We start from the raw sequence: 22,368 nt of genomic DNA, 5'->3' as shown, positions 1-22,368 counted from the left end.
GTAGGCCAAAACACCCCAGGACCCACAGATTAGGAACCACTGCTCTAGTTGATTACAATCTACAGGTTGAGTAATTGGGGTAATTAAGATCAAGATTGTGCCATTCCCAAAGGGATATAACTGGGGAGAGTTTGTTGTATGTCTTTGGGCTTACTGAATATTTACCTCTGAGCTTACTCAGAGTAAGCTCCTGGCTTGCAATATATTTGAGGCTGGCAAGTTTGTCTTCCATCCTCTCTCCATGAGCAAGAAATGAAGATTGGGTGAAGATATATTTTCTGATGGAAAGCATTTCATGAACTGTATTACTTGAAAGTTTGTGTTGAAGTTGCTGTTTTTTCCATGAACTCTGTTGCACAAGAGTCAAGTTTAAGTTTTGCATTTTTTCTTCTTGTGTTGTTTTTTTCCCATAGAATCATAGAATCATAGAGTTGGAAGAGACCTCATGGGCCATCCAGTCCAACCCCATTCTGCCAAGAAGCATGAAAATTGCATTCAAAGTACCCCCGACAGATGGCCATCCAGCCTCTGCTTAAAAGCCTCCAAGGAAGGAGCTTCCAATGGACTCTGGGGCAGAGAGTTCCACTGCTGAACAGCTCTCACAGTTAGAAAGTTCTTCCTCATGTTTAAGTCAAATCTCCTTTCCTGTAGTTTGAAGCCATAGTTCCACTGCATCCTAGTCTCCAGGGCAGCAGGAAACAAGCTTGCTCCCTCCTCCCTAAGACTTCCCCTCACATATTTATATATGGCCCCCATCATGTCTCACCCAGCCTATTCAACTTGTATGCAGAACACATCATGCGATGTACGGGGCTTGACAAATGCAAGGCTGGGGTAAAAATTGCTGAAAGAAACATTAACAATCTTAGATATGCAGATGACACCACTTTGATGCAACTTTTTTTGGACTGCATAGGTCGACAGCAAGCTAGACTAATGGCTGGAAGCTCACTCCAGGCTGGCTTCAAACTCATGACCTCTTGGTCAGTAGTGATTTAATGCAGCTCCCAACTAGCTGTGCCACATCCTGGTCCAAGTTTGCCCATGCCTGCTATATAGGGTAATACTGAGATTTTGAATGCAAGTTGACACAAATCATTGAGTTGTTTGTTTTCTGGGATGTATGATCATGTTCCAAAAGCATTCTCTCCTGATGATTCACCTGCATCTATGGTAGACATCCTCAGAGGTTGTGAGATCTGTTGGAAACTAGGAAAATTGGGTTTATATATCTGTGGAATGATAGCCAGGTTGGGAAAAAGAACTCTTGTCTGTTTGAGGTAGGTGTGAATGTTTCAGTTGGCCAACAGCAAACAGACAAGAATTCTTTCTCCCACCCTGGACATTCCACCATTTTCCTCATTTCCAACAGACATCATAACTTCTGAGGATGCCTGCCATAGATGCAGGCGAAATGTCATGAGAGAATGCTTCTGGAACATGGCCATACAGCCCAAAAAACACATATTTATTAATGACTTAGATGAAGGGCTAGAAGGCATGATCATCAAGTTTGCAGACGACACCAAATTGGGAGGGAGAGCCAAGACTCCAGAGGACAGGAGCAGAATTCAAAGTGATCTCGACAGATTAGAGAGATGATTGGCCAAAACTAACAAAATGAAGTTCAACAGGGACAAATGCAAGATACTCCACTTTGGCAGAAAAAACGAAATGCAAAAAATACAGAATGGGGGACAATACCTGGCTCGAGAGAAGTACATGTGAAAAAGATCTTGGAGTCCTCGTGGACAACAAGTTAAACATGAGCCAACAATGTGATGTGGTGGCAAGAAAAGCCAATGGGATTTTGGCCTGCATCAATAGGATCTAGATAAGTAATGCTACCTCTCTATTCCGCTTTGGTTAGACCACACCTGGAATATTGTGTCCAATTCTGAGCACCATAATTCAACAGAGATATTGACAAGCTGGAATGTGTCCAGAGGAGGGCGACTCAAATGATCAAGGGTCTGGAGAACAAGACCTATGAGGAGCGACTTAAGGAGCTGGGCATGTTTAGCCTGAAGAAGAGAAGGCTGAGAGGAGATATGATAGCCATGTATAAATATGTGAGAGGAAGTCACAGGGAGGAGGGAGCAAGCTTGTTACTGCTTCCATGGAGATTAGGACAAGGAACAATGGCTTCAAACTGCAAGAAAGGAGATTCCATCTGAACATGAGGAAGAACTTCCTGACTGTGAGAGCCGTTCAGCAGTGGAACTCTCTGCCCCGAAAGTGTGGTGGAGGTTCCTTCTTTGGAAGCTTTTAAACAGAGGCTGGATGGCCATCTGCCAGGGGTGATTTGAATGCAATATTCCTGCTTCTTCGCAGGGGGTTGGACTGGATGGCCCATGAGGTCTCTTCCAACTCTTGGATTCTATGATTCCAGCCATGAAAGGCTCTGACAATACAAATCATTGAGCTGAATGGCCCTTAAGTACAATTTAATTATTTTGACTAGATGCCAAAGCGAGTAATGAAACCTTCCACGAGATGACAAACCAACAAACAAAGGTCCGACCTTCCCAGCGGTAAGCACAAGTTTTCTTTATTTTTCAGCCAGTCACTTATGCAGTCATGACACCATATTTACATGCACGTGACACAAAATACCATGTCAAAGATAGTTAAGAAATAACTAGGAACATGTTCTGCTTGCTTCTTCTAATAGTTCATACACAGAAGTGGAAATATTTCCAGTATAGACTTAGAGCCCTTTTGGTTCGTGAAGGTCAATATATCTTCGCTATTACATCCCTAATAGGTTGTGTGAACTGAAATAGGTTTGGTTCTTTACATATAAAACAGAAGGGTTGTCTACACTGTAGAATTAATGCAGTTTGAAACCACTTTAACTGCCATGAGCCAATGCTATAGAATAGGCATGGGTCAACTTGGGTTGCATATTTTTGGAAAGTCTTGGTACATTGAGACATCCTTTCTGGTTCAGTACAAAATAACGTTGTGACTGTTTACATCCATAATACAAAAAAAGTTAATGTTCTATGATGCATGTTAATATCTTCTACACTTCTAGTATCAATATCTTTTTTTTACCTTTTTGGTGTGGCTTTTTTCTACCCTGCATGTCTATGGAAAAATCAGACTCCCTAGAATCATACATATATGTCATAATTAACAAAACGGATCGCTAAAATAAAAGACAGTATCTAGGAACAAATGCCTAATGATAGTGGCCATTTAGATTATATATTTCCTTTGCATTATGTTGTCCCTGAAATTCCAAATATTAGCTAGCAAAGTGTAGGGAAAAGGGTTGTTTTTGCATAGTTTTGCCTGAGAGATTAACAAAAGCAGAGCTGTCGGGACAGGAACAGATACGGAGTAGGAATTCTTCACCATGGGTGGATCTACACTGCAGAATCAATGCCGTTTGATACAAATTTAACTGCTATGGCAATTCTGGGATTTGCAGTTTTCCAAAATGTTTAATCTTTTCTGTCAAACAGTAATAATAGTAATAATAAGAGGGTTGAATGAAAAGTAATGCCTCCACCTTCGTAACTCCTCAACAGATGGCAGTATTGGAATATGTCAAGTACTGGCTTGTTCAGTAGACTCTCCTCTACAATTCCATTTTGGTGGGAAGTCAATGTGACTTAAGCAGCATGCGGTCATTTAATTTTTGACAGCAAAAGGTGTCATTCCATCAGAGAATGCAAGCTGTTTATTTGTGGTGATTTGTGTTGATGTGAGTACTGTGCGTCGCTGGATGAGTAACTTCAAAGATGTTGAGGTGGGAACATGTGACATCTGACTTGCGTGACAAACAAAGAGTTGGATGTCCTGTGACAGCAACCAGGTTGACAGATTGATTCAGGACAATCAACATATCACTCAGAGATAAATTTCAAGCATAATTGGCCTTTCACAAGAACGTGTGTTCACATTCTTGCTTTGCTTGGCTATCGGAAACTTCAGAGACTGGATCTCACCACCGTATGACATCCTCCACACAGTCCAGATTTAGCACCATCTGACTTCCATCTGTTCCTGATAATGAAAGAAGATCTGTGGGGACATCATTATGCTTCTGATGAAGACATTGAGAGAACTGTGAGACGCTGGTTGCGGAAAAAGAGTGTTGACTTCTTTAGTGATGGCTTCAGAAAACTTGTTCATTTTTGGCAGCAATGTATCCAATTGTCTGGTGATTATGTGGAAAAGTGAATAGTGGTAGTTAACGAGCACATTCTGAGGATTATTTCTGCATTTGATTTATTAAAATATTCCCATCCAAACCCAAGTAATGAAGGTGGAGGCATTACTTTTCATTCAACCCTCATATTTATACTCCAGGAGATTAAAAGCATTCATTCTGCAATGCAGATGCATCCTTAATTTCTTCTTGAAGCTAGCAGTGGACAATTTCAGAAATTTCCTTCCAGCTGCAAGAATGTCTATGGTAACCACATAATATTCTAAGGCTATTTGCAACTTGGGATTTATTCTGCACACAATTCACATGTGGCTATTTTGCATAGAAAGCAGCATTTTCTGCACAGGAAAATGGCCTTTTCTGCTTGAAGGATAATATTTCAGTGCAGAAATGTTCATTTCAGTATGTAAAATAATGTTTCTGTGCAAATTAAACATTTCTGAATTTTGTGTTGACGCCAATAGGGACTTCGTAATGAAACTTCCTGGTCTGTTTACATTTTATCAACCATTTTAATGACTACTAATCATCATTTTATCAGCTACTATTTTAAATTAGTTTAAATTGTAGCCGAGGAAGCAGTTAATTGGATCAGGAGAGGAACTTGAAGAACTAATTTGTGTGCAGAATTTTGTGCAGAATAAGTCTTCAATTACAAAAAAATTGGAAGTAACAATTCTGCATTGAAATATCATATTTCCTACAGAAAACATTGTCCAGTATGCAGAAAATGCTGCGTTTTGTACAAAACCACCACATGCAAATTTTGCACAGGATAAGTCCTGAAGTACGAAGATGTTTCCATGGTCTTTTTCTTTCATAGAATTTGGACCTCAGACTGAAACTCAAGACCTTTTCTCCACCGGCGCCTCGGCTCAATACTCATTTCCGACTCCAATTAGGCCGCTCACAGGGACATTATCCTTCTGTGCTTATCTGTTTTAGGAAAAGACACATCCTTTGAATACAAATATTGACAACTGAAATGCTATAAATTTGTAACTCACATTTACTGAAAAATAAAATCATTTTTACCCCTCCCGTTTTGCAACAGATCTAGAAGTTGAGAAAGAACAAGAGAAAGAAATATGGAAAGAAAACTCTAATGAATTATAAAAACATTTGGAAGAACTGCTTGTTGTTTACAAAGAGTCTATAATACTGATATTTTCTCTTTTTTTAAAAAAAAAACCCTTCAGAAATTGGGGTTTTTTTTTTCATTATCTTCCTGTTTTGATTCTCCTTTATTTTGGTTTCATCTCCACTCTGGAGTCATCTGCATCGAGGTCATATTCTTCTACCTGGCCGCTGGTCCAGACTTTCATCCGGTCGGTGACATCGCTGCTCCTGGGAGCCAGGATGAAGTCGTAGATGAGGGCAGCACTGGCTCCGCCGAGTAATGGGCCAACCCAGAAGATCTGAAATGAGAAATCAAAGGTTCAGTGCATTTGATAATAATAATAATAATAATAATAATAATAATAATAATAATACTTTATTTATATACCGCTCCATCTCCCAAAGGGGACTCAGAGTGGTTTTCAAGTAACATTATCTTTTTTAAAAATATAATCTTTATTGAGTATTTAGCTTATAATTAAAATAAGATAAAATAAAGGAAGGAAGGAAGGAAGGAAGGAAGGAAAGAAAAGAAAAGAAAAAAGAAAAAAATAGAAAATAAGAAAATATATAAAAAGGAATTAGTAACAAGAAATATGTTTTGGCTTCCTGGTATCTTCCAGAGGTCAAATTTCTTTCCTTCTTTCCTCTTCCTCCCTTCCAACCTCTGATTCGTGTCTTCTTCTTCTTCTCCTCTCAACTCTTTTTCTTCCTTTTTCCTTCTCTTCCTCTCTTCTTTTACTAGATCAAAATCTTTTTATTTCTTTGTTTGAAGTATTCGGTAACCTTTTCCCAATTTGTTTCTGGCATTAGGTTCTTGTGGGTTTTTTCAGGCTATAGGGCCATGTTCTAGAGGCATTTCTCCTGACGTTTCACCTGCATCTATGGCAAGCATCCTCAGAGGTAGTGAGGTCTGTTGTTTTTGGCATATTTATTCCCTTGCTCCTTGATATAAAAAAGGTGAGTTTAATCCATATTCTTGATCTCCAGTATTTTTGTTAGTCTCTCATTTTTGTCTGGTATTTCCCTTTGTTTCCATCTTCTTGCGTAGCAGATCCTTGCTGCAGTTGTCATTAAGAACAGAAGTTTGTCCGTATTTTTTTCTATTTCTAGATTGTGCATTCCTAATAAAAATAACTCTGCTTTCCATGGAATATTTATCTTCAAAATTTCTTGTAGTTCTTCCTGTACTTCTTTCCAATATTCTTTAGCCTTGTTACAGGTCCACCACATGTGGAAGGATGAACCTTCTTTTTCTTTACATTTCCAGCAGCTTGTGCTTGTGTTGTTGTAACTTTTCCCAAGTAACATTATCAATACATACAGAGTAAACAACATAACCATAAGATTAACAAAACAATATAAGCATAAAAATTGTCGCCATAACACATATATATTAAAAGTAATCCTGCCTGTTCAAGGCAATTTAAAAGGTCGAGATTAGTGCAAGCTCAAAAATTCTAGGCAGTCCAGGAATTAAGTGCAGTCTATAGCAAGCAACAACAACAATAGGTACAGGTCTATGGCTGTTCATTTCTGGGGCCTATCAGAGGAAGTGACCTGGGTAATTGATAGGAAAAATAAGGCCATATTCAACAATGTCTAGGGCTGAGCTAGAACTAGTCATTCTCAAAGCCTTGTTGAAACCACCAGGTCTTCAAGCTCTTACGAAAAAAAGGGGAGGGATGGGGTCTGTCTAATTTCCCTGGGGAGGGCATTCCAGAGGTGGGGGGCCACCACTGAGAAGTTCCTCTCTCTTGTTCCCACCAACTGTGCTTGTGACGGTGGTGGGAGCAAGAGGAGGGACTCCCTGGAAGTTCTTAGAGTTCATACCAGTTCATAGAAGGAGGTGCAATTGCAGAGATAGGCGGAGCCTGAACCATTTAGGGCTTTATAGGTCATGACCTGCACCTTGAATTTGGCTCGGTAATTTATCTGCACCAATGAAGCTGTTTTAATAGGGGCATTGTATGCTTCCTATAGTTTGCTCCAGTAAGGAGCCTGGGTGCTGCCCCTTGTACCAGTTGAAAATTCCAGGCTGTCTTCAAGGGCAGCCCGACATAGAGCACATTTCAATAGTCCAGTCTGGATGTAAACAAGGCGTTGATAGAGCTGTCAATGGATAAAGCAGTCACCGGCAAACTTGGGTTCTCCGAGTTTTTTGGACTTCAACTCCCACTATTCCTAACATTCCCCCCCCCCCCCCATAATATCTCTCCCAGGAGTGAATTTTCCTTCCGAGAGGTAGATTTCTCTCATTTCCTGGTGTCTCACCCCTGTTCCTAACTATGAGTCGTTTGTAAGTCGAATGCTTGTAACTCAGGGAGTGTCTGTAATTACAAATCGTTTGGCCTGAAGGAAGGAAAAATTGTCAAAATTAACTAATAAAATATAGTGTAAGAGGAATTGTGTTGCTATTTGTATGCAAGCATGGCTTCAGTTTTACAGCAGTGTGTGGCCCAAGACAATTCACCTTCCAATATGGCCCAGGGGAGCCAAAAGATTGAATATGCATAACTTAGTGGCTGGACCACGGTTAGAAAATTGAATCAGTTGAAAAGCGGAGCTCAGTTTTTGTTTTAGCTTGCAACTGCAAGACTAAACACTAGATGGTGCCAATTCAACTGAGAGAGAGAAACCTCCCTGTGCCAAAAAAGCAGCAGCAGGGGTCAATAAAGCAAAGCAAGGTGCAAAATATGTAGATCATAGCTATGATATAGATCTGTCAAAACAACCAAACATCCAAAAAAGAGTTGATGAAAATCAGGGGATGTGCTATCGCATGCTGGGCCTGTGCATAAGACTGTAGACAGGACATAACTTCTGTGTGCCCAACGGGACGCCGGGGCTGCCTCAGATTAAAGGCCTATGGATTTCCTTAAAACAGAGTCTCTAGATTGCTTAAAGGTTCAACAAAGTTCTTTATTAATGAAAACAAACAGGTACTTTAAGGCTTTCTTAACAGTCTATTGGCTCTCTCTCAATCTTGTCCACAGGGAACAGGCACTATCTTCATAACTGTAACTAATGGGGAAATCCTTAACTCCTAATCTGAGCAGACTGTCTTTGCCTCTGTTGACGTGGAGCCCCTGCACCCGGTACCAACTACATCTGGCTTCCGCGAGCGACCCTTGCCAAGCAGAGCTTTGTAAACTTCCAGGGGAAAAGGAATTGAGGTTTTTGTGATGGCTGACTGAAGTCCTTCAGCAAAGGAGCTGTAGGGCTATATAACCCTGGTCAAGCTGTAGGCTGTATATCTCCCCCGCCAAGCCATGGAAGACGAAGCTTTCTACAGGAGCTCTTGGCATTACGTCCTGCATGAAAGGCTTCCCTGTGTGGACTAATCCAAAAAGGCTCCTATTCCCTCCAAAAACCCAAAAAGGGGGCGGGACCAGGGAACCTAATTATAATTGACAGGTGGCTTGCCCTATGATTGCAGTTAAAAGAAGCCACCTATCTGCAGAGTCCCTGAAACTTAGGATTACAACAAACATTAAATGCAAAACAAACAAAATTGGAGCTCCTGGTACAGTTGTACCTGCACAGGGGAGTTGAAGTCCAAAACACCTGGAGGGCCCAAGTTTGCCCATGCCTGCTTTGGCTATTCTGATTCAGGTCCTTTATTGGGAGAAAACTAGGATATCAATCAAATTCAATAAATATATCTCCTTGTGGGTGAAATTGATATAAATTCAGAGCTCACAGAAGTCTGAATTGTGCCTCTAATTCAGATCTGTTCTGGCCACTTCTTATAAGTTGTATCTAGTTCATCCATAAATAGATATGGAGATTGGAGATTTATCTCTGGGTTTTGGGGGGGGGGGGGTTCTTCATATATTTGGATTTTTACTCTTTTCTTTTACAGTGAGTTTTATCAATAAACTCTTTATTACTACATTTGGCTTCCTGGGGAGTGATTGAGCAAGGTGAATTCCTACTGAGGTGCAAAATTCTGGGCCATGGACACCTGCATCTTGTGGAAGCAGTTGTCTTTCTACTGCAAGAACTCCTTCAGGCCCTCAAATTTACACATCTCCAGGTGGGTCTCATAGGTGTCCTGGTTCCAGATGAAGGTACACCCATATTTGGAATGGAGACACTTGATGTGTTTGCACTCCTTCAGGTCAGTAGACTGAAGTTTCCAACCTACTTCCATGAATGATCTCCAAAAACACATTTGCGAGCAGGAGGGCAAACAATTCTTTCTCACAAGAGAGATCTAGGGTGAGAGAGGGATGGAAATATCTACCTGCTGAATCCCAATTGCAGAACAAACTCACCTGTTGCTTACAGTGTTTACTGCCTGGTAACCCTAGATTTATTTGTTGTGTCAGGACAACCAGTCAAATTATATTACATTTCTAACAGAACAAAGCAAACAAACAGACAAAATACAAAATGTGTGAGTTTGGTAGTTGGTTAAATGTCCTTTGACCAGTATCTGGCCCCTTAGAGTGCTTCTGGTGTTGCTGCAAGAAGGTCCTCCATTGTGCATGTGGCAGGGCTCAGGTTGCATTGCAGCAGGTGGTCTGTGGTTTGCTCTTCTCCACACTCGCATGTCGAGGATTCCACTTTGCAGCCCCATTTCTGAAGGTTGGCTCTGCATCTCGTGGTGCCAGAGCGCAGTCTATTCAGCGCCTTCCAAGTCGCCCAGTCCTCTGTGTGCCCAGAGGGGAGTCTCTCATTTGGTATCAGCCATTGGTTGAGGTTCTGGGTTTGAGCCTGCCACTTTTGGACTCTCGCTTACTGAGGTGTTCCAGCGAGTGTCTCTGTAGATCTTAGGAAACTATTTCTAGATTTAAGTCGTTGACGTGCTGGCTGATACCCAAACAGGGGATGACCTGGAGATGTCTCTGCCTTGGTCCTTTCACTATTGACTGCTACTTCTTGGCGGATGTCAGGTGTTGCAATACCGGCTAAGCAGTGTAATTTCTCCAGTCGTGTAGGGCGCAGACACCCCGTGATAATGCGGCATGTCTCATTAAGAGCCACATCCACTGTTTTAGCTTGGTGAGATGTGTTCCACACTGGGCATGCATACTCAGCAGCAGAGTAGCACAGCGCAAGGGCAGATGTCTTCACTGTATCTGGTTGTGATCCCCAGGTTGTGCCAGTCAGCTTTCGTATGATATTGTTTCTAGCACCCACTTTTTGCTTGATGTTCAGGCAGTGTTTCTTGTAGGTAAGGGCACGGTCAGTTGAGTCAGTGTTCAACAGTGTTCAACAAGTGTTGAGTCAGGTTCAACACTTGTGATGTGCAGCTTTTGCCTTTTCTGAAGCCAGCTTGCTGTGGGATCAGACATGGGTCTATTTTGGTAACCCTAGATGAGAAGAGTCAAGCTGAGAGACTCCATTTAGCTGTGCAATTTAGTTATATAACTTAGTGGTGCAAAACAGATAAAAACACTTTGAAGCATTATATATTAAAAACAGCACATGCCTAAGATATCCTTCTACCCCAATAAGGTTAGAAATCTGCTTAAATCAGAAGGTCTTTGGGGAATACGTTGTTCCCATTCTGATTAATAATGACCTATATCCCATTGTTAGTCGACGCTAGACTGGACCCAGTAGAGTTAATTAAACCTATGTGGTTCATTTCATGGGTTTTCTGTAATCAGGACGAACAGCTCCGAAATCATTCTAATTGAGACTGAGGATTCTGTCCAATCTGTCCATTTCAGTGTCAGGGTTTCAGACCTACCCAGTGTTGGCCGAACTTGCCAGTGACCACAGCTGATCCAAAAGATCTGGCAGGGTTAATTCCACAGCCGGTGTAGTCAATCTATGGGAGGCAAAAAGAATGAGAATTAGTGGGGACAGAAAGGTTGCAGGTTCAAATCAGGGGAGCAGCATGAGCTACCACTGTCAGCTCCAGCTTCTGTCAACCTAGCAGTTCGAAAACATGCAAATGTGAGTAGATCAATAGGTACCGCTTCAGCAGGAAGGTAATGGCACTCCATGCAGTCATGTTGGCCACATGACCTTGGAGGTGTCTATGGACAACGCCAGCTCTTCAGCTTAGAAATGGAGATGAGCGCCAATCCCTAGAGACGGACACGCTGGACTTAATGTCAGGGGAAAACTTTACCTTCACCTAAGCATGATTTTGCTCAAGAAAAATGAGGAACACTTCATCTATACTTGCAAATTGATTGTTAGCTAGTATCTTGAAGAGAAGTGCAGGAAATTATACTATTGTTATATTATTTATAGGCACGATTGAGAGGTTTGTTTTGTTTTTTTCATGTCAGGAGCAACTTGAGAAACTACAAGTCACTTCTGGTGTTAGAGAATTTGCCATCTGCAAGGACGTTGCCTCAGGGATGCCCAGATGTTTTGATGTTTTTACCATCCTTGTGAGAGCCTTCTCTCATACCCCTGCATGAGGAGCTGGAGCTGACAGAGGGAGCTCAATCCACTCTCCCCAGATTCGAACTGTTGACCTGTCGGTCAGCAATCCTGCTGGCACAAGAGTTTAACCCACTGCATGACTGGGGGCAATATGAGTGGATAAATAGGTACAGCTCTAAGCAGGGAAGTAGTAAAAGGTGGAATGTCCAGGGTGGGAGAGAGAATTGTCTGTTTGAGGTGTTTATGTAGCTCTAAAATCATAACAGTAAATAAAGAACAACACTAAAAACAGAGGGATTCCAGACAAGAAATAATCAGGGCCAGCTAATCACCTCCCAACAAAGGATTCCCCCAGGTAGTAAGAAACCAGACCTTGAAAACTGCTAGGCCATTAAATGTTAATCAAGGTGGACAATTGCTACATTCACACCTACCTCCAGCAGACAAGAGTTCTTTCTCCCACCCTGGACATTCCACAGATATATAAACCCAATTTTCCTAGTTTCCAACAGACTTACAACCTCTTATGATGCCTGCCATAGATGCAGGTGAAATATCAGGAGAGAATGCTTCTGGAACATGGCCATATGGCCTGGAAAACACACAATAACCCGATGATGATGATAATGATGATGATGATGACGACGACAATAAACACTGACAAAATCATGATCTGTCAACTGCAAAAGGCCACCTTACTTGGATCTGCGCGCATCATTCGAAAATACATCACACAGTCCTCGACGCTTGGGAAATGTCCGACTTGTGATTTTGTGAAACGAAAACCGCATATAGATCCTGTTTGCTGTGACATACTGTGGTTTTGTGTCAGTAAAATAATAGTAGTAACAACAAGAACAAGAACAACAACAACAACTTATTTATATTCTGCCCTTCTCCCCAAGGGGACTCAGAGTGGATTACAGCATATAAACAGAGACAGGATTCAGTGCCTTGTTGCAGTGAAATATAACGAGACACACAAACACAAACAAAGACAAAGGCTTCTCCTTTCATTCCCAGCTCTGGGGGAGGCGCTTATTTCCATCTCCCATCTGAGGAGTCTCCGTTGTCCATAGACATCCCCCAATCTTGTGGCCAGCATGACTGTGTGGAGTTACTTTTTGCCTTTCCTGATGAGGTGGTACTTATTGATTTACGCACATTTGCATGTTTTCAAACTGCCAGGTTGGCAGGAACTAGGGCTAACAGCAGGAGCTCACCCTGATCCACAGATTCGAACTATCAACTTTCAGGTCAGGTCAGGAAATAGAGATGAGCACCTCCCCCAGAGATGGAGATGAGCACGGCCTCCAGAGCCAGAAATGAAAGGAGAAGCCTTTGCTTTTGTCTGTGTATTTGTGTTTCATTGCATTTCACTGTAACAAGGCATTGAATGTTTGCCTGTGTCTGTTTATATGCTATAATCTGCTCTGAGTCCCCTTGGGGAGAAAGGCAGAATATAAATAAACTGGTGTTGTTGTTGTTGTTGTTGTTGTTGTTGTATGGGCCACATTTTATTCCTGCTTTGTCTGGAGCTCTCTCTGTCTATCTTCTAACTTTTCATAATATGGGAAAGTGTGTTTTGGTGCTCCAGGCAGAGCCTGTACTTACTGCAAGAAGATGCCCCAGGGCTACAGAAAGTCCAATGGCCAGTGGGGCCGATCCGGAGACGTCGGTCCTCCTCCTGTCCGTTGTGGCCAAAACACAGAGAACCAGTTGCAGGGTGGCAATGATCTCAATGCCAAGGCCTTGTCCTGAATTGATTCCTTCTGCCAGCTAGAGAAAAAGAGACAAAGACACGGTAAATCATTTCCTTCTGCAACAGCCAAGCAAAAGAGGAGTCCTGTCTCTGAGGATCTCACAAATTCCAACATGATTCATATATGTTTGTTTTTAGGGTGAACTAAATGATCAAAGGTCTGCAAGTCAAACCCTATGAAGAGCAGTACATGTTTGGCTTGGAGAAGGGAGGGAATAAGATGTTATACTGAAGAAGGGCCAGGTTTGTGTTCTACTGCTCTAGAACAGGCATGGGCAAACTGTTGCCTTCCTCCAGGTGTTTTGAACTTCAACTCCCACAATTCCTCACATCCAGGAAATAGATGGCATTAGTAAGAACTTACTGATGGTTAGAGCTGTTCAGCAATGGAACATGCTACCTTGGAGTGTGGTGAGTCTCCTATTTTGGAAACTGAGACTGAATGGCCATCTGTTGGGAGTGCTGGGATTGTGGATTCCTGCATAGCAGAATGGGATTGGACTGGATGTCCCAAGTGGACTTTTCCAACTGTCTGAGTCTATGCTTCAATAATTAAAAAAAATTACATTATATACAGCAAAGTCTTGCTTATCCAACATAAACGGGCAAGCAGAACATTGGATAAGCGAAAATGTTGGATAATAATGAGGGATTTAAACAAGCCTATTAAACATCAAATTATGTTATGATTTTATAAATTAACCACCAAAACATCATCTTTCACAACAAATCAACAGAAAAAGCAGTTCAATACATGGTAACGCTATGTAGTAATTACTGTATTTACAAATTTAGCACCAAAAGCCTTCAACAATACATTAGCACCAAAACATTGCAATGCATTGAGGCAGACTGCATTGGATAATACAGAATGTTGAATGAGTGAAGGTAGGATAAGCAACACTCTACTGCAGTGTTTCTCAACCTGGGGGTCGGAACCCCTGAGGGGGTCGCGAAGGGGTGTCGGAGGCATCGCCAAAGACCATCAGAAAACACAGTATTTTCTGATGGTCATGGGGATTCCATGTGGGAAGTTTGAGCCAATTCTATCATTGGTGGAGTTCAGAATGTTCTTTGATTGTAATGAACTATAAGTCCCAGCAACTACAATTCCCAAAAGTCAAGGTCTATTTTCCCCAGACTCTACCAGTGTTCACATTTGCGCATATTGAGTATTTGTGCCAAGTTTGGCCCAGATCCACCATTGCATGAGTCCACAGTGCTCGCTGAATATAGGTGAACTACAACTCCCAAACTCAAGGTCAATGCCCACCAAACCTTTCCAGTGTTTTCCGTTGGTCATTCTGTGTGGCAAATTAGGTTCAAAATCATCGCTGGTGGAGTTCAGAATGCTCTTTAATTATAAGTGAACTATAAATCCCAGCAACTACATCTCCCAAATTACAAAATCAATCCTCCCCCAACCCCACTAGCATTTACATGTGGGTGCATTGGGTATTTGTGCCCACTTTGGTCCAGTGAATGAAAATACATCTTGCATATCTGATATTTATATTGTGATTTATAACAGTAGGAAAATGACTGTTATGAAGTAGCAACAAAAGCAATGTTATGGTTGGGGGTCACCACAACATGAGGAACTGTATTAAGGGGTCACGGCATTAGGAAGGTTGAGAACCACTGCTCTACTGCATTGGCTTCCTGTGAGTTTTTCAGACTGTGTGGCCATGTCCCAGTTGCATTCTCTCCTGACGTTTGCCTGCACCTGTGGCTGGCATCTTCAGAAGTTCTGCTGGCAGTGAAGCAAGTAGTGTGTGAGAGAGAGATGTGTGTGTGTTTCCACAGATACATTTTCCCCATCCTGGACATTCCACAGATATATACACACTCCACTTGCTTCACTACCAACAGGACCTCTGAAGATGCCATTATCCCCCCTTGGAAGACACCTGTGTGTGATTTTTTTTAACGTGTGGAGGTCAGTGCACACTGATCAACACACAGTCTTCACAGAGTGAGGTTCCTTGGATGGCATAGTTTACCAAGATGACCGTGGCCTCCCAATCTGTTGCAGCCCTCTTCCACCTGCTCCGCCGTTGAAGTCTTTGGGTCTTTGGACTGTGCTTGGTCTGGAACCTCCCCTGCGGCCACTCCTGGGAGTGCATGACTCCAGTCATTGTGCCCACAGGTTCATTGGAACACTCAAGCACCCTCACCATGACAAGGTGACAGTCCATCGAGGGGGCATTAGCAACAGATGCAGGCGAAACATGAGGAGAGAATGCTATTGAAACATAGCCATACACGCAGCAACCCAGTGCTGACCATGAAAGCCTTCAACAACACACCATATATTAATTAATATTCAATTTTATTTGTATTGGGAACTAAAAAAACAAATAGAAATGTGATTTTCAAATTGTTACATTATAGGATTATAGCAACAAGGCTGTGCAGAATCTGCTTTACTTTTGGAACAGGAAACAGTGTTTTCTGTACATGAAGAAAAGTAGTATTTTCTGTGCTGAAAAAATAAATGTTTTTTTCAGCACATATAAATATGTGAGAGGAAGCCACAGGGAGGAGGGAGCAAGCTTGTTTTCTGCTTCCTTGGAGACTAGGACGTGGAACAATGGCTTCAAACTACAAGAGAGGAGATTCCATCTGAACACGAGGAAGAACTTCCTGACTGTGAGAGCCGTTCAGCAGTGGAACTCTCTGCCCCGGAGTGTGGTGGAGGCTACTTCTTTGGAAGCTTTTAAACAGGGGCTGGATGGCCATCTGTCAGGGGTGATTTGAATGCAATATTCCTGCTTCTTGGCAGGGAGTTGGACTGGATGACCCAAGAGGTCTCTTCCAACTCTTTGATTCTATGATTCTATGATTAGTCCTGGATTCCTCTTATCTGAGTTTTCTGGCATTCTAGAGACATAAAATGTGAGGGGAAGTCATGAGGAGGAGGGAGCAGGCTTGGTTTCTGCTGCCGTGGAGACTAGGACACAGAACAATGGCTTCAAACTACAGGAAATGAGATTCAACCTGAACATGACTGTGAGAGAGAGCTGCTCAGCAGTGGAACTCTCCCTCTGCCTCGGAGTGTGGTGGAGGCTCCTTCCTTAGAGACTTTTAAACAGAGGCTGGATGGCCATCTGTCGAGGGTGCCTTGAAGGCACCTTTCCTGCTTGAAGGCAACTTTCCTGCTTCTTGGCAAAATGGGGTTGGATGGGATGGCACACGAGGTCTCTTCCAACTATAGAATTCAATTATTCTATGATTCCATAATTATGTTTACAAAATAGTCTTTGCATTCTTATGAATCATGTCCCAATGAAGATTATATTTGACCAGTTCTTACTCCCTATATTATGAGGCCTATGATCTGAGCTATCTGAAAAAAACATCTCCAACCAAATCTGTTTGCTGATAACACAAAATCACAAATCGAGCTATAAAACTTGTGCGCCAGCTGCGTCCGTACCTTGGGAAGTCGGAACTGGCCACAGTGGTCCATGCTCTTGTTACATCCCGATTAGATTACTGCAATGCACTCTACATGGGGTTGCCTTTGAAGACTGCTCAGAAACTCTAATTAGTCCAGCGGGAGGCAGCCAGAGTACTCACCGGAGTGTCATACAGGGAGCACACCACTCCTCTGCTATGTCAGCTCCACTGGCTGCCGATCCAATTCTGAACACAATTCAAAGTGCTGGTTTTGACCTACAAAACCCTATACGGTTCCGGCCCAGTGTATCTGTCCAAACAGATCTCCCTCTACGTCCCACCTCGGAGTTTAAGATCTTCTGGGGAGGCCCTGCTCTCGGCCCCACCTCTATCACAAGTGAGATTGGCGGGGACGAGGAACAGGGCCTTCTCAGTGGTGGCCCCTCACCTGTGGAACTCACTCCCCGGGGAAATTAGATCGGCGACATCCCTCCTTTCATTTAGAAGGAAATTGAAGACATGGATCTGGGAACAGGCGTTTGGGCAATCTGGCAGATAAAAGGACTACGACGACAGATAGGAATAGACAATGTGGAATGAAATATGGACTCTGAGTTGGCGAACACTGAGCTTGACATTGGTTATTGATTGTGATATATATATTGTTTGTTTTAAATTGTTATAACTGTTAATTGCTGTTTTTGTATTACTATGTAGGCATCGATTTGTGCCTGTCTCTAAGCCACCCTGAGTCCCCACTCGGGGGTTGAAAAGGGCGGGGTAGAAATACACGAAATAAATAAATAAATAAATCCAGAAAGGAGTCACTAGTGTTGTTTCTTGTACCAATACATTGCACCAGAAAAAAGAAGGGAAGAAAATGTGTTAATTGGAACCAGAAGTTTGTTTACAAGTGTAAGAAAGGTCGCCTGTATCTAAAGGGATTAAAAAGGGGGCTGAAAGGCTCTAACCTTCATTTTCTACACCCAAGAAATGAGGGAAACCTTAAACATTCTGGTCACGCCGAGCCATTCCTCAGAAGTACTCAGAAGAAGTGGGCTTACAATCAGGAATGATTGATAGATGAATGAATGGACACTTACACAAACACGTACAACTTTTCTTCATGCTTTTCAGTGCTATGAACTGCTACTAAGAGAAAACTATGATTGTCCTCCACTTTTGGTACACTCTGTTCTACCCTTTAAGAAAGCTGGAATACAGCAAATCAACATGTTTTGCAGAGCACAGAAGTGTTTGTGGCAACTTCATGCTGGATCAACACTGCCATATAATGCAGGTTGAATGGCATTACAATACATATGGGCAAACTTGTGCCCTCCAGGTGTTTTGGACTTCAATTCATAACAGCCAGTCTACACTATATCAGTGGTTTCCAACCTTCCTGATGCCATGGCCCCTTAATACAGTTCTTCATGTTGTGGTGACCCCCAACCATGAAATTATTTTTGTTGCTACTTCATAACTGTAATGTTGCTATTGTTATGAATCGTCATCTAAATATCTGATAAGCTGGATGTATTTTCATTCACTGGACCAAATTTGGCACAAATATCCGGTATCCCCATATTTGAATACTGGTGGGGTTGGGAGAGGGATTGATTGTGTCATTTGGAAGTTGTAGTTGCAGGGATTTATAGTTCACCTACAATCAAAGAGCATTCTGAACCCCACCAACGATGGAATTGAACCAAACTTGGCACACAGAGCTCCCATGACCATCTGAAAATACTGGAAGGGTTTGGTGGGCATTGACTTTTGTGTTTTGAACTTGTAGTTCACCCACATCCAAAGAGCACTGTGGATTCAAACAACAATGAATCTGGACCAAACTTGGCACGGAGAGTCAATATAGAATCATAGAATCAAAGAGTTGGAAGAGATCTCATGGGCCATCCAGTCCAACCCCATTCTGCCAAGAAGCAGGAATATTGCATTCAAATCACCCCTGACAGATGGCCATCCAGCCTCTGTTTAAAAGCTTCCAAAGAAGGAGCCTCCACCACACTCCGGGGCAGAGAGTTCCACTGCTGAACGGCTCTCACAGTCAGGAAGTTCTTCCTCATGTTCAGATGGAATCTCCTCTCTTGTAGTTTGAAGCCATTGTTCCGCGTCCTAGTCTCCAAGGAAGCAGAAAACAAGCTTGCTCCCTCCTCCCTGTGGCTTCCTCTCACATATTTATACATGGCTATCATATCTCCTCTCAGCCTTCTCTTCTTCAGGCTAAACATACCCAGCTCCTTAAGCCGCTCCTCATAGGGCTTGTTCTCCAGACCCTTGATCATTTGAGTCGCCCTCCTCTGGACACTTTCCAGCTTGTCAATATCTCTCTTCAAGTGTGGTGCCCAGAATTTAGACACAATATTCCAGGTGTGGTCTAACCACGGCAGAATAGAGGGGTAGCATTACTTCCCTAGATCTAGATATGCCCAAATGTGAACACTGGTGGAGTTTGGGCAAAATAGACTTGACATTTGAGAGTCGTAGTTGCTAGGATTTATAGTTCACCTACAATCAAAGAGCATTCTGAACCCCACCAACAATAGATTTAGGTCAAACAACCCACACAGAACCCCCATGACTAAGAGAAAATATTGTGTTTTCTGATTACCTTTGTTGACCACACCACCCCCAGGGGTCCCAACCTCCAAGTTGAGAAACATTGGACTATATAATGCAGATTCAAACTGCATTACATGGCAGTCTAGATCCAGCCTTCAATACTCAAAATGCATACAAAAGATGGATAGAATGCCTCAGGGAAAAGCTGACCTAGATTGCAACAAATGAAAAGAAGGAGGCTTTCCTGTTTCCTAAGAGATGCTCTTCATTAAAAATAAAAAGTTACTGATGTTATGCACAGAAAATAAGCGCACAAGGGAGATGGCCAAGTTATTGCCTTCTCTCTTTGATGCTAAGTTCGTGCATTGGTTTTAATGAGGAAGAGGATTTATCAGAGTACATCTGCACTGTGGAATTAATGCAGTTTGACATCACTTTAAAACTGCCCTGAATCAGTGCAATGGAATCCTTAGAATTGTGGTTTGGAGAGGCATTAGCCAAAGATCCGCATAGTCAAAGCCATGGTATTCCCCGTAGTCACCTACGGATGTGAGAGCTAGACCTTAGGGAAGGCTGAGCGAAGGAAGATCGATGCTTTTGAACTGTGGTGTTGGAGGAAAGCTCTGAGAGTGCCTTGGACTGCGAGAAGATCCAACCAGTCCATCCTCCAGGAAATAAAGCCCGACTGCTCACTGGAGGGAAGGATACTAGAGACAAAGTTGAAGTACTTTGGCCACATCATGAGGAGACAGCAAAGCCTGGAGAAGACAATTATGCTGGGGAAAGTGGAAGGCAAAAGGAAGAGGGGCCGACCAAGGGCAAGATGGATGGATGGCATCCTTGAAGTGACTGGACTGACCTTGAAGGAGCTGGGGGTGGTGATGGCCGACAGGGAGCTCTGGTGTGGGCTGGTCCATGAGGTCACGAAGAGTCAGAGATGACTGAACGAATGAACAACAACAACAGCCCTCTTTGACATAGAAGGCAAAAGCCCTTGCAAAACTGAAGTTCACATGATTCCATAGTATGAAGCCATAATACAGCATTTCTCTACCTGTAGTTTGGGACCCCGGGGGGGGGGGGGGTGTCACCAAGGACCATTAGAAAGCATATATTTCTGATGATCTTAGGAACCCGTTTGTCAGAGAAGGCTGAAGATCTCTCCACCTGTCCTTCTCTTCCTTTTTTGTAAACAGATGGTGAATACTCCAACCAAAAGGCCTCCTCCGCTGTGATTGGCCAGCCTCTCAGCTGGCCTCTCAGCCAAGGGGAGGGCTGTTTCTGAGACTCCAAGTGGGGAGGGGAGAGTAAGCAGGCTTGGCACATGGCAATATGGTGTGCATGTGCGTGCAAGGGGGAGTGTGCAAGGTTGGAGGGAGGCTCGTGCCAGCAAATCCCTTCAAGGCATGGGGGTTCTGTGTGGAAAGTTTGACCCAATTCTATCATTGGTGGGGTTCAGAATGCTCTTTGATTTTAGGTGAACTATAAATTCCACCAGCTACAACTCCCAAATGTCAAGGTCTATTTTCTCCAAACTCCACCAGTGTTCACATCTGGGCATATTGAGTATTTGTGCCAAGTTTGGTCCAGATCCATCATTGCTTGAGTCCACACTGCTCTCTGGATGTAGGTGAACTACAACTCCAAAACTCAAGGTCAATGCCCACCAAACCATTCCAGTATTTTCTGCTGCACATGGGAGTTCTGTGTGCCAAGTTTGGTTCAATTCCATCGTTGCTGGAGTTCAGAATGCTCTTTGATTGTAGGTTAACGATACATCCCAGCAACTACAACTCCCAAATGACAAAAATCAATCTCCCCCAACCCTACCAGTATTCCAATTTGGACATATTGGGTATTTGTGCCAAATTTGGTCCAGTGAATAAAAATAACTCCTTCATATCAATTATTTACATTACGATTCATAACAGCAGCAAAATTACAGTTATGAAGTAGCAACAAAAATAATTTAATGGTTGGGGGTCACCACAACATAAGGAACTGTATTAAGGGGTCATGGCATTAGTAGTTCAAGTAGTTTCAAAAACTATTAATTCTATCATCTAATTGCACCTTTATTTACATAAACAATTTTCAGCTTTTATATTGGCCCCATTTTTAGAATTTCAAGTAGGAATGCTGGTAATGAAGAGCATATTATCCATTGAAGATTCTTCTTTGCTCTCCGCCTCTTGTAAACAAAGTGACCAAAACAGGAAACAGGAAATTAAAAGTAGATCAAAGTAAACCAGGAGACGTTCTTCCCCAATGGCTACATACCTTTCTACATTTTTTTAAAAAAGGATATCAACTAAGAAGAATTGTTTTCCCTTGCATGAACATGGCAATAAGAATGATGCTATATCATGGTTACACAAGGTAATACCATGGCATGCCAATGTGCTCCTTCGTTATTAAACTGCCTTTGGCTAGACTCATGTGGGTGGAATACGTTTCTATATCAATTGGAATCCATGGGTTTGTCAGCGTTCATCTCCACTTCTTTCCATGCCATGCATGGGCAAATGGTTATGAAAATTTTAATCCAACACCTTGTTAGGGCATGTAAAAATCAGTTGGCAAATGTGTTAACTGAAAATGCAAAAGCATGAAACTCATTGGTTGGTCAACACCCAAGAAGCTAGCTGAGCCTGGGAGTTTTGGCAGTTGTTACATATTTTGGCTTTAGCTGTGAAAAAGCTGTGCAGGGACAGAGAGAGGGAGTCCTTGCTTCATGAGCTGCTGAAAGAGGACGGCAACTGAAATGATCAAGGGTCTGGAGAACAAGCCCTATGAGGAGCGGCTTAAGGAGCTAGGCATGTTTAGCCTGAAGAAGGCTGAGAGGAGATATGTTAGCCATGTATACATATGTGAGAGGATGTCATAGGGAAGAGGGAGCAAGCTTGTTTTCTGCTTCCTGGGAGACTAGGACGCAGAACAATGGCTTCAAACTACAAGAGAGGAG

General features: G+C 42.6%; 1 protein-coding gene across 2 annotated transcripts in view; it reads right to left on the bottom strand.

The window, feature by feature from the left end:
- Positions 1 to 2,535: 2,535 nt before the first annotated feature.
- AQP1 (aquaporin 1 (Colton blood group)) overlaps positions 2,536 to 22,368 on the bottom strand; it is a 51,247-nt gene continuing 31,414 nt past the window's right edge. Inside the window, exons 2-5 of one of the 2 annotated variants that reach the window (XM_060782652.2) lie at positions 13,271 to 13,435; positions 11,007 to 11,087; positions 5,485 to 5,601; positions 2,536 to 5,119 (exon numbers count right to left, since the gene is read on the bottom strand). In XM_060782652.2, the coding sequence (XP_060638635.1) occupies positions 5,102 to 5,119; positions 5,485 to 5,601; positions 11,007 to 11,087; positions 13,271 to 13,435 (381 nt within the window). In that variant the 3' untranslated portion in view covers positions 2,536 to 5,101. Of the gene's footprint in view, positions 5,602 to 11,006; positions 11,088 to 13,270; positions 13,436 to 22,368 lie in introns of both variants that reach the window. The other variant, XM_060782651.2, reaches the window with a different exon arrangement.

Source organism: Anolis sagrei, chromosome 6, assembly GCF_037176765.1.
Source record: "Anolis sagrei isolate rAnoSag1 chromosome 6, rAnoSag1.mat, whole genome shotgun sequence".
Taxonomy (NCBI): domain Eukaryota; kingdom Metazoa; phylum Chordata; class Lepidosauria; order Squamata; family Dactyloidae; genus Anolis; species Anolis sagrei.
Note: the sequence above shows the minus strand (reverse complement) of the source record. Positions and strands in the feature narration are given on the sequence as shown.